Source organism: Rhipicephalus microplus, chromosome 4 (genome assembly GCF_043290135.1).
Source record: "Rhipicephalus microplus isolate Deutch F79 chromosome 4, USDA_Rmic, whole genome shotgun sequence".
In the NCBI taxonomy this organism is placed as follows: domain Eukaryota; kingdom Metazoa; phylum Arthropoda; class Arachnida; order Ixodida; family Ixodidae; genus Rhipicephalus; species Rhipicephalus microplus.
Genome location: NC_134703.1, coordinates 144,219,769 through 144,232,786, shown reverse-complemented (window position 1 = coordinate 144,232,786; position 13,018 = coordinate 144,219,769). Strand labels below are relative to the sequence as shown.

Below are 13,018 nucleotides of genomic sequence, written 5' to 3'. Positions count from 1 at the left end.
CCATCGATGCTTGTGCTCGACGCGTTTCGGTGTCACCTGGCGGACTCCGTGAAGCGACTGCTGAGCGACTCCCGCACCAAGCTCGTCGTCATCCCGGGCGAGATGACATCCCAGCTACAGCCACTTGATGTGTGCCTTAATAAACCGTTCAAGGACCACATCAGGCGCCTGTATATGGAGTGGATGAGGTCCAGAGAGCCAGAAGTGACCCCTGCCGGACGGCTGAAACGGGCCTTGCCAGCTCTGCTCTGCTCGTGGATCGCCGAGGCGTGAGCCCCCATTCCCGAGGCGCTCGTTTGCCGTGCCTTCAAGAAGTGCTCCATCTCAAACGCGCTTGATGACACAGAGGATGAGGTGCTGTGGGAGGACATTTCGAACATTGGAGATTCGGAAGACAGTGTGTCAGATGAAGACGACGACTAATCGTGCGCGCACGTGCGTGCGCATGCAAGTGTGTAAGTAAATGCATTTTTTCTGTTTTCCTCGAACAATATTCGCGTGAAAATGTTTTTTCTCGCGTTTGCTATCCCCGAGTTACACCTCGAACTATACGCGGGTTTTTACGGTATACTCTACAAAAAATTATTTCCGAAGGACAACCGCATGTGTGAAGTGTGCAGGTGACCTTTTCAACCACTTTGCAGCAGCTTTAGTTTCGCTTGTATCAATTTATCAGACACAGGGGCACATACCATGACGCTAGTCGCTCCTATTGCATCGTCGTACGAACATGAATTCTCGAAGCTATCTTGTGACCACAGTTAAATTGGCTGATGATAAATTTTGAGTTAGAGAATGACAGCAGCTCAGCTTAAAGCTCTCAGGGCGACGATATGATACGTCAGTCAGACATTCGCAGCCACTCAGGCGTTGCTTTTTTTTTACAGCCTGAAAATGTCTCCTCTGCTGGACGTGTGCACCTGCTGACCTTTGTGCCCAATCTTAAGAGTTACTATGGTGACGTGCGACGTCCACACGTCACAGAAGAGCAATGTGGTAGCGCCGGGAGCAGAGCTTCAAGACGGCTGATCGAGCACATCTCGATTCACACTACGGAGTGGCACAAAACATTTAGGATTGAAAAGAACCTTTTTTTCAACACTACCTGCAAAAATACAAATAAATGTGCTCGGATGCATACATTGAAACATCAACCTTTGTAGCTCGCAGAAACAGGTGACAATACATGAACTAGGGAAGTTCTTTGGGCATCTGATTTATTGAAGGATTGTTCACATCGCGGGTATCCATTTACAATGAAACCACTGCAGGCCTCCTATTGTAACAAAAACAAAAATTTATTGATAAATCTGCTGAGTGCACCTATGTCTGATGATGAACCAAGCAATGCTTTACCGCATGGCACGAACAAAGGAGCATTGTGTAGACAAACATTGAACATTGTGTAGACAATCTATTATTTAATACGGAATTCCTGAGCCATTTATCTTCAAAACGTATATACTGAAATATACTTGTTTCAAATGTGTTTACATATATAGTGTTTTTTATTGAACTGTTTACCAGCTGGCAACCAAAAATTACACATCTTTTACGTTTTTATTCATTCCAAATCATTTTTGTTACTTTAGGACCAATATCTCTTTTAAAGAGCTTTTGATTGCACATAAATTGATATGCGGCACTGTGTGCTGGATTGTTTTTAAAGCACGCAGAAACCTTATTGCCGAGACATGCAGAAAATAGCCAATTCTTCGCGGTAACGAAAGAGTTAAGACCACTTCTCAACACGCATCGACTGCACAGGAATCCAGAGACTATTACCTAAACAAGAATTGTCTACAAGGTTTGCTTAAGGGATTTGTCAATGAAGCTTACAAGGTCCAGATCTTGCTCCTGTTTTCAGGCTTAAGAACCTTTCTTGGTCGACATGCAGCTGAGGCTATCTCTTTGTTCGTGCCATTCCTGAAGACAGGCCTCAGGCAAGCGATAAGACGACGCAGCATTTGGCACGCCAAATGCCTGTGGCTTAACTATTTTCAAAATTAAAGCATTTCATTCCCCGATCGCTCTTCATTACAATGAGATATGACACATATCTGCACTCATGCACAAATCAAACCTACGTGAGTTTGCAACGAAACATGCCCTATAGCTATTCTGTGATGGTACACCGGTCCAGATATTGGTAAACTGGTCCAGCTATAGCTATTCTGTGATGGTACACTGTGATCGTACACTGGTCCAGCGACCCCTATGACCCAGCGTATGATCGGGAGTTGGTCGTCCTGTTGTGCGCTGCACAGAGCAGCCTCCCAATGCTCTTGTCGCTCTGCTCTCGCAAAAGGGGGATTCGGCTTGTTTGGACAAGTTCTATATGTACCAGCCCATAAATCACTGTCCCAGACTGAGCAGATCGTTTGGCGGCGACTCCAAACGGGCACCTTGATTTCCCCCTTCATACATTCTAAAATTCACCCGCATAACACCTTACCTCACTGTCGCTTCTGATCAGAGGGAAACGCAACATGCGTCATGCCACCCCTTTGGCCAGCCGTGATTATTCGCCAAGTGAGTTGCGAGCGAGAAGTTAAAACAGGGCGAAATCAGCAGACGTCGGAGAGCCAGCAAACTATTGAATATGGCGTAGTATGGGTGAGCAACTTCGATGCTTGAGATAAGGTCGCCACCAGGGAGTGCGTTAGAAGTCGACAAAAGTTCACTACCCCTATGAAAATGCGCCGAATGGGACGGATGCATAGAAATGACGGGTTGAAGAAACTAATCGCAGATGTTACGGTCATGATGCATTACTACATTTTAATGCTGTGAAAGCACAGCAGTAGACATGACAGGTGTACTTTTCAAAGCACACAATGTATGTGGCTATGGCGCAGTGGATAGCGTGCCCGGCATCTGTTGCCCCGCACCCAGGGGTCAAGCATATGAATTTGACAGACAGAACTTCTCGCCTACCTCCTTCTCGGGTTCTACAACCACATCCATTTGATATGCAACAGCGAGAAAAATGAAAAGTGGGGTTAGTATGCAGCAGTTGGCATAAAACCGCTTTGCAATGGCAAATGGTACAGATTGCTGCTGAGGTTTTGCAAATGCCACAAATGCACACACAGTGAAGGCAACATTGTCATTGGCAGCCTGATTATGTACAGTTCAGCACGAAGACCTCTTGGAACGATCGCCAGTTTAGCCTATCTTGTGCGAGCTAATTCCATTTGATCCCCGCAAGGTTCCCAATTTTACAAGTCTATCCAACTCTCAGGCTTTCATAACTGCGTTTTCAGTTCCTTGGCACCTATTCTACTGCTCTTAATGAGCTCCCTTTGTTTGCTTTATGCATTCTGTGGCCAGCCCAGGTCCGTTTCTCTCTGTACGACCCCTCTCTATTCCCTGACCTATTCTGCCATCCTCTGATCTTGTAGTGTTGCTTCCATCGTATTCTTTTCTTCTATTGCACATCAGGTGGTCCTCAACTTTTCACTAGTTGCTTCATTATTTGCCATCTTTCAGCACCACATGTTAGAACTTGAACCAACAGCTTGTGGCTGCTCACTCGAAAGCACACCTTGGCTGCCGTCCTTTGTAGAGAGCCCACTCTGGAATCCCAACGAGCTCATCAACAGGGAAGACTGCTGTGCAGTAGTGGAGCTGCCTTGTGGAGCTGCGAGTTGGCCCCCCGAAGGCTGGTGAGGCCATCCATCTAGCTGCCCCTGGGACTGATCGATGGTAGAAACCTTGGTCCCACGCCTACCAGGCGCCAGGAAGAATGCCTCCTTCATGTGGAACTGGCCAGTAAACGTCTGCTGGCACACGGGTGGCTCTGTAATGAAAGTGCAACCGGTTGATTCCCAAGCTCAAACATAATGATAAACAAGCCCTGAGCACACTTTCACAAAAAAATACAGGAACTGGTGAACAAGAAAAAGGCTCATAATATTCGTTTGTGACTGCCAGCGCAATACACACGCAGCAACTCATCAATCAGTACCAACTCAACCAGTTGTCAGTACTGCCGACAGTACTCTTTTCTCACTGACAACAGGCTCCCTTCCAAACCGAATTTCTATGTTAAAGCTTCGTGACATCACAGAACACAACGACAAGAAAGATGAGAAGAAAGACAAAGCATCCTGGAACTGTTTTGCTTTGTTTTTCTCCTTCTTTTGCACTGTTGTATCACCAACTCGTCCACACGATTGCTCCCCCGTATTTCCGTCTTTAAGCACGCAAACAAGCCTTGCAGATAGTTAAAAAAAGAACACCAGGTTTGCACACCACTTGGTCTATAAACAGAAAAAAGAAAAATTGAGGTGCAGGAAGTCTTGGCACGATGTCCTCGAAGGATAAGTCAAGAGGTAAAATGTAGGAGACTGAGGCAAAACGACTGATGGGGAAAAGAAGTGAGTGACAGGATAAAGCCCGAGAAAAGTGGTATAAACAGAGCAAGCAGGGCAGAATCAGGCGCTTCTGTTATCCTCCCTCACTACGAGTTCGATAATTCTGCACAAGTAAGAGGTTTAATTTCTTACACAGTCCCACCTGGACCTAATGAATATAGGTATTGTAATTGTGTCACTAGATATATATAGGAAAGCTATGCACCCACAGTGTAGTCTTAAAGCGAATACCTGCAAGCAACGTGGCTGCCTGTTATGATGGGTGACTGGCTTAGAACCAAAAAGTCATAATGATAATACATCTAACGCCCGATGGCAATGAATACTTGTACCAAACTATATTACTGCGATATTATATATTGTATTGTGAAGCCTGTATACAGAACACATGTGTTTGTAAAGCATGGATGATTTTTTGCACTGCCTTTCCAAGCAGAAGAAATTCTTTTCTCTGTATTTTTAAGCAGACGTGTGGCTGTGTGGTAGAACATTTGCTTACCATGATAACAGCTTGGGTTCAAGCGAAGATATTTTTTTTTTCAATTTCATTTGGATCTTTCAGAATTTTTTCTAATACAAAAGATGATCTTTTGCTCCCAGCCAACGATGCCAGAACCAATGCCTGAATTTCTCTAAAATGGCCTCTTTGACCATATTGCATTTATAAAATGTGACTATGCTAATAGGGTGGCAATGGGGGCTAGTTTGTACATCTTCTAGTTTCATACATGTGGCTACATTCTACATGTGAAGACACTTCCACCCACTAATGAAAGCAGCGCCCTTAAATATGTTTACCGCAAACAACCGCTTTGCCTGATCGCCCTTGCCAGAAACAGCGTTTGGCACAATTGCAAGGGTATACAGGTCTGACGTTAACAACACGCGTCCAAATTTTGCAAGGATTTCTTCCGCTCGCTTAGGCGCCACTGTCACAATCGATATCGCTACCGGCAGAATATTCCAATTGATAACTGGTAGCTGTTCTCGTTGCGGCTTGACTGTACAAGAGGAGAGCGCCACATTTCTTCAGTCAAGTGGAGGCAATAATTTTTATAAAACCAGTGAACACGAAGGGCATCAGAGAAAGAGACAGACCGACTGCTATTTTACACATCCTGTCTCTCTTTCCAGTATGTTTGTGCGTGTTCAATGTAACATGCAAACATCCCCTTAATATGAACTAGCCCAAATAAGTGGCAAATACTGTGGCAAATACTGTGGTCCATATAATAAATGCGAAGTATTTTTTAGAGGACTGCAGGAACTTTGAGCATTTCTGTCAGTCTGCCTATCTAGCAGCCTGCGTCTAGGTGCTCTCGTGACCGTCTTCTTATGTAGGAGTAGACCAAAATTAGTATGGGAGAATGAGAGGCTGGGATGAATATTTCTCGCTGGTGATGACATAAATTACAAGAAATCACATCATGTACTTCATCAAACTATTTCCTGCCGACTCGTGTGGCACATACCTGTATACCACGAGCCGCAGTATGAAAGTATGCAACAAAGGTGATTGACAGTTGAAATATGCTGAAAAACAGCGAGAAGAGGCATCGTTTTTTGAAATGCTAGAAGATTAAGAAAACTGACATCGGAAGTGTTAACCCATAAATTCAAAGAATAAATTTCGGAGCCCTGCAGAAATGGAACTCAAGCATTATACAAGGCAATTAAGTGTTTTGCAATGTAGTGACGCCAGGTCTCCAAAGTGCTTCAAGAAAACACCCCATGCATGAGTAAAGTTGGTGAAAGGTCAATTTTGGTTGGAGTGCTTGGCTATCAATTTTATAAATACTGTAACGGACATGTGAAAGGTAGTAAAGAAAAGGAGAAGAACGATGCACAGGAGAAGGCAAGCGACGAGAATGGTTGAATGGCTGTGTCAAACTCCACTCGGATGCTGGCGAATCAATGGGTCTTGTCTCGTGCGAGAAACAGTCCCTTGGAAACAAGTCGGTTGTCTGCAGGTCATATGATGTACCCGGTCTTGGTGGTGAAAACATGGCTAGTGCCCTTCGTGACGGGACGTGTTGTTGGCAGAGATACCGAGCAATATGCCCCGTGAAACCACAGTTGTAGCACACGGGAAGGTCACACGTTATACTATATTTATCGCAAGGAATCCTGGGCTGCTGCTGTTGGGCAGCAAGCTCGTTATCACGCGAATAATGGCTTTCTGCCCCTCTCTAGAATCCATTGTATTGGTCGTAAGTTGCATCTTGGTAGTAAGATCGGTGCTGTCCTTGCCGCAGCGGGATGCAGTCAGGCAGAGTCACGAGCATAAAAACACAACTGTCCTCATTGTGATCGAGCGTCTTAGGCAGGGATTTTATCGTACAGACGTGGTTGATACCGAGGTGTGCAATCACAATCCTCAATTTCTTCTGCACCTTGGAGCCAGGACAAGAAAGCAACTTTTCGCTCGAAATCTGGGGGCAGGTAGAAGCTATGAGTGCTTGGGTGGTGTGCCACTCGTGCGTACAGCCCAAGTTCTTCACGTACTATTTGCCGGATCGCTGATGCAAGATCAAGCGGCTGGTTGCTCTCTATGCTTGCAACAGTCGTCACATTGGCTAGCCTGCCGAACATGCGCGTATGACACGGCGAAACATGAATGCGTGGTGTGCCACTCGTGCGCACAGCCCAAGTTCTTCACGTACTATTTGCCGGATCGCTGATGCAAGATCAAGCGGCTGGTTGCTCTGTATGCTTGCAACGGTCATCACATTGGCTAGCCTGCCGAACATGCGCGTATGACACGGGGAAACATGAAACAACGAACTTTAGCCCATTTTATCTGTTCTACGCCAGGTTGCCACTAAGCCCTCTGGATACATTCTCGCCCTTCATTCTACACAATGAAGATTCCGTATTGAACACCTTGTGCCCCGTAGAAGAAGCCCGTCAAATCGCCTGTCTTTGAACTCTCACCTCTCAACGTCGTTCAAAGGAACGATACGTCGACACACGAACCAGTATCGTTCAAAAAAGGTGACTTGGTGCTGCTTTGGACACCGCAACGCAAGAGTGAATTGTGTCAAAAGCTTCTGCCAAGATATTCAGGCCCATTTTTAGTTTTCGAGCATCTCAGCCAGCTCACCCACGTGATAGCTTGTCTTTTGTCCAATGGTCGATGATCGAACCGAACGCAGCTCACTCACATTGCTCGGCTCAAACTTTCCCACCCTCCTTGTGCATCCTAACTCACTCTACGGGCTTTGTCTGCTTATGGTGGAATGTAATGGACATGTGAAAGGCAGAGAAGAAGAGGAAGAATTTGGTAAGATCGCAATGTCCCACTGCGAACAAACGAACCGCTTGTAAATAAAACCATCTCATCACAATTGGCAGTAACAATATTACTTATGAGGTCTTTTGATACAGACGTCATGTCAAATGTGGTTAAGCATCAATTGTAGTTTGTCAACGTAGCGTACCCTCCTCCCAAGCACATGCCCTACAATTCAATTGACTATTTCTGCTGTTGGTTGCTGTTGGCATGGTTACACAACTGTGAACAACTCACTATAAAAAACATAGGTGACAGTGTAACATGTCTGTACCTGTAACAATTATACATAGCTTTACCATCATTTCATAATGCTTCACTCCAGAATAAAATTGCATCACAGCCCCATTGCGTCTGCATGCTTGGAATAACGTGGATTCCCATGGTATGTGAGATCTGTCAATTTTTTTTTTGGAGGATTAGACATGACAGCAGATACCGGGAACGGATACAGATACTGGCTACCTCACAGTGAGCACCCCCCCCCCTCCCTATTCACAGCTACTCAACAAGAGTTAGCAGTCCCCAAGGGAAAATCCTGCCGACGCCCATGTGACATCAAAGTATATGCAATTACCTCCTCTCCCGGCGCTCTCTCACCCGCACTCGGCATCAGCCTCCATTTTCTTCTTAACTCTGACGATTTAAAAATCTACGTATGCCTAAGTACATTAACCCCGAATCTTTCTGCAGGCAACATGTGACCAAGTGGCGTTGATGGCAGACCTCGAGTCCTTCATCCGTGAGGAAATCGCTTGCCAGTCCTCTCTCCTACCCTTTGCCCACACACCGGCTGTTCAACAATTGGCCACTACCTTCCTTCCTCCCATCCGTCGAGCGATTGAGCAGGAAATAGCAGAGGTCATGCCTGCATCTGCACCCCCCCCCCCACATCCACCACCACCACAACCTCCGTCTCCTGCACCCCTGAATTACGCCCAAGTGGTCACCAGGCCACCTCAAGTTGCTTCAGCACCCGCCCCTCTAACTTACACCGAAGTTACCGCACGACCTGTCCTTTGCAGCGGGTATGCCCGCTACGTATGTTGACGCAACCCCTCAGCCTCATCTTCAGCCCATCGTGCAGCCTTTCCAGCCACCATTCCGTTCATCGCCTCTTGCGACATGGGCGAGACCTACCCCGGCGAACCGATGGCGCACACCCGACAACTGGTCCGCGCGATTGCCTTGTTATTATCGCGATAGAAACTATATGGACACTGTCAATGGGTTTTTGCCGTCGATGTTACGTCTCGTATTAGTTCCAAATTGTTATTCAAACATACTTTTGCATCAATGCTCAGATTTTTATGCGCAAGGATGGATTCGCTATCACTCGGATTTCATGTCTTTCCCCGGGCTTCGTACTTTCTATTCGCGGGCAAAAACATGAGCGGAGGTGAGGAGTGGGGGAGACCAACACGTACGGCTGAATAGAGATCGAACGATGCGGCCCATCTCTGTTGTCACTCCGAAGGCGCGCGTATAACACCAGCCCCCTTCCCAACCTCCCCACCGGGGGCCTAGAGAGGAAGAACTGAGGAAGAGCTCCGCACGTCTTGCAAAAAGAACGAAAAGACGAAGAGGGTGCCGCTCGAGCAACCACTGCACTTTGCTGATAAGGGCGTGGCTGTGATCACCGGGGTGCGCACGCTATCTCGGCAGTGATAAACCGCAGGCCGCTCGCGTATACTCTTTGAAGCGCTCCACTCAGATCGCAATTAAGAGACTGCGAAAAAAGTGGATCTCCTCTACATTTTTCGAGCGAGTTTTATTGCGATAGCAATTTCATGAACAGTCTCGGCTGTTTTTTACCCTTGCCAACGCTGCTGACATGCGCGGTATATGTATACGTATTTATATAAAGGAAAACTAAAAAAAGTAAAAAAGCAGCCCGCGCTCGGCACCCAGCTCGTCGCAATGAGCCAACGCGCGCTTATCTCCTATATGTACTTTGTCTTAAGCATGGGTGCGAGAGGTTAGGTGCTTGTGCGCTAGCGCTTGTCTTCCGGTGCTTATCCTCCGGTAGGGAGAATCGTGTGCATTCCCCTTTCACCGGAATGATTGTGTTAGTTGCCTGGGCTCCAATGGTCAACTCCGCTCGCTGGGCAGGCCCCGTTTGCGAAAAGAGCGTGCTTCTCACACAGCAAAGTGACAACTGGGATGCTCGTTAGTTCGTACTTATATTTGTACCTGTGATTACGTTTCGTGCATCGTTTTTTTTTTTTTTTAAGTAGCGCGGTCAGCGTCGAGATGTAAACGTTGTTAGTTAGCTCTCGTCCTGTGTGTGTTGTTTTCGTGCGTCATTTGTGCGTGAGAAGCGCGCTGCACGTTTCGATCTGCTAGCAGTTCTCAGCGTTATATTCAATGGGATTCATTGATTCGCCCCTGCGGAGAAACTGGGACTTGTTTTTCTTTTAACAGTTGCGCGAGATTGGATCCATAACAGCTGACAGCCTCACTTCGTATAGCATTACAATTTGCTGGGCTCACATTTATTACTTCCCCATTATGGTGTAATTATAACTGTTTTAGTCAGGTACAGCCACTCATTGTTTTCAACCTGAACACGCAAGCATCAACCGCCGCTTCGATAAGTGCGAACCACAGCGACCACATGAACGAGAATACGCGCATGCGTTCCTCGGCAGTCATGTGCACGAGTTCTTCGTTAGGCTGTTCATGGAATCGGACACCTACCCCACTTCTCTTGAGCAATGTTACTGCCATCATTTCTTTTTTTCCAAACGCTGCCATTAAGCTATAAAAACATCGGTGAACGATCTACTGAGCAGAAGTGAACCGAACTGAGCACAGGTGAACGATCACCGCATCAACTTAAAGTACGCGGATTTTTTTTTCAATCCTGGCCCAATCAGGACACAGCTGGTAACTGAAACAGTCTACAGGTGCGCTGCTCATTGAGATCATGCCTTAACGGAATTCCGCACACCAAGGGGAATGGGGCGTGACCCCACAGAACAAAGCAAACCCTTATTCAGAATGCGTCTCGGACGCGAAACATGAGCTTTTTTCCTTGTAACCTTGAAAAAAAGGCGTTGCCTTTTTTTTCTTTGCCTTTCACATATAACACATATAACACATCTTTGCCTTTCACATATAACTCATTGGTTGCATTAAACCATGTACTAACATAATTCAGCCTCTGTATTGCCACACTCTTGATAAGACAATGAAATATTACCCTGCAAGCGCTTCATCAACCTAGAAAAAAGAAACACTTTCAAAGAGCTATATCTTAAGAATATGCTCACAAATTTCCTCCAATTTATTTCCCAGTAATTTAACTTCGACGTATTAGAAAATTATTGGAGAAATATTTGAGAAATATTCGACAAATGTTCTACTCGGTTTGTACTCACATTTCAATATTCAGATACAATTCACACCCAAAAGTTTGTCATTTTCAGTGAAAGTAGCATGAACCACAGAGCTGGTGATTAGTGTCATTATATATGGCCTTGACTGTATACGGTTGAACCCCTTTGTAGGAGGCACACACCTGGGAGCAATTCTCATCTCCAATATGAGACGTCTCTGAAAAGGGAGACATCACATAAGCATTTTCTTATTCACCCTACTCGAATTTAGATGCATTGATGTCTCCTATACCAATTTGTCATTTCCACAGTCTCGTATAAAGGGGTATAAATGAAAGACTGTATAAATCTTTACCATCAACAAAGTTTATCGGTCTCCAAGGCAACTACATCCCCCCACTTAAAGCCCTCATTAGCATTCAACTCACCCACAACATAGTCATCTAGATTATCGCTCATTTTCCTGCCACTTTCATCGGGGCCTTCAGTACTCTGCGCCTCCACTTCTTTCACCAAGTCCCCAACAGTCTTTTTCTTTCCTGGCTCCGTTTGCAGGGTCTCCGATCCAACACTGGCATCAGCAGAACCAGACGATGCAGCATAAATGCTACACATATTACCAGCTCGGGCAAGTTGTCGATGCCATTGCTGCTGTTGTGGTTGCTGGTTTGAAGGGGGCTGCTGAGTTGGCTTGGGCATGCCATTGTGAGCTGGCTGGCCTTTTCCTGACACACAGCCACCCACCACGCTCTGTTGGTCTGATGTAACCTGTGCAGGGAAGGCGCCATTCCGGATAAGGTGCCCTTCCTTGAACAAGAAAGCACCGTCAAGACCTCCGGAAGATTTAGGTTGGAACATTGCTGGTGTGGGCCCTGCAGATAAGGGAACAGGTTAATTCAGCTCAGGAGTACATAAAAGAAAATAACACTGTCCCTAATTGCTAGTTTCCTCAAAGAGGTTATGGAGCAGGAACATAAAGCAGTCCTGAATTTAATGCTGCTAATGACCTCCTGCAGGCAGAACAGACATCCTATTTTTTTAGGCATCAAAAGAGCAACACAACTCTTGAGAGCTTTTTACTAGGTTGCAAGTGAAACAGTAAGGAAAAGCAATATTGGCACAGTAAGCCTAATGGGCATCACAATGTTCCGAACAAATGTGAAAATATGACACGGAAATCGAGTGGCCCATATGGGTGCGACAAAATACAGTAAAAGCTAATTAATCGCCTATTTACCTTCTTCAATAATTTGAACTTGGACACTTGCGATTCGTTTAGAAATCAGCAAGCACCTTCCTGAAAGCTCAAATCGACAAACTTTTACTGCATGCATACAGTTGAAACTCGATTCTATGAAAACCAAACTTACGAACTTCCTGATTTAATGAACAAATACAGATTCCCCTTGATGTTGCCAATAGGCTTAATGCTTATACGACCTCGATATCGCAAAATAAAGCTCACCACCAAGTCGGATATAAAGAAACATGTTGGAAAAATATGCATAGAAAAATTTTTATTCCAAATTTATGAAGTCTAGAATGCCTGGTAGCATGCTGTCAGCATAGGAGCAGTACAATCGATGCAGCAGAAGCAATTTTGTTTTGGTTTTCACGATACTACTATGCAAAGATGGGTAAAAAACATTTGCTGAAGAAGTTTTTCTGTTTCGTGCGTCAGCGAACGCTCCTCGTCAGGAAAAATGGGCAAAGAACATAAAACAAGAAGAGAAAGTGCTGGACAAGACATGGGTTCACTGTTTTCGCCATTGCGATGATCGCTTCACTGTGAGGACATAGGAAGAGATAGGTCGTAGAGATAGGCCATTAGTCCTTGATATTTTCTGAACATACCGTAAAATTCCTAGCAAGTGCTCTCCCTCCCTTCCAACGAAGTCAAAATTGCCGGGAAAGTGTTGAGGGGGGGGGGGCTATCCCTGGAACGGTTCCAAAATTCAAAGATGTTGGAAAAATTCAATCAGCAACTAGGCAAATCGTGAAGTGTC

General features: G+C 45.6%; 2 protein-coding genes across 6 annotated transcripts in view; one reads left to right on the top strand and one right to left on the bottom strand.

Annotated features, from left to right (window-relative positions):
* LOC142814638 (uncharacterized) overlaps window positions 1-13,018 on the bottom strand; it is a 199,052-nt gene that overhangs the window by 28,726 nt on the left and 157,308 nt on the right. For 4 of the 5 annotated variants that reach the window (XM_075893705.1, XM_075893709.1, XM_075893708.1 and 1 more), the window contains 2 exons: window positions 11,441-11,884; window positions 3,536-3,802 (listed from right to left, as the gene is read on the bottom strand). In XM_075893705.1, the coding sequence (XP_075749820.1) occupies window positions 3,536-3,802; window positions 11,441-11,884 (711 nt within the window). The remainder of the gene's footprint in view (window positions 1-3,535; window positions 3,803-11,440; window positions 11,885-13,018) is intronic. The other variant, XM_075893707.1, reaches the window with a different exon arrangement.
* LOC142814639 (disintegrin and metalloproteinase domain-containing protein 10-like) overlaps window positions 337-13,018 on the top strand; it is a 260,313-nt gene continuing 247,631 nt past the window's right edge. Inside the window, exon 1 of the mRNA XM_075893710.1 lies at window positions 337-455. Coding sequence (XP_075749825.1) covers window positions 338-455 — 118 coding nt within the window. The 5' untranslated portion in view covers window position 337. The remainder of the gene's footprint in view (window positions 456-13,018) is intronic.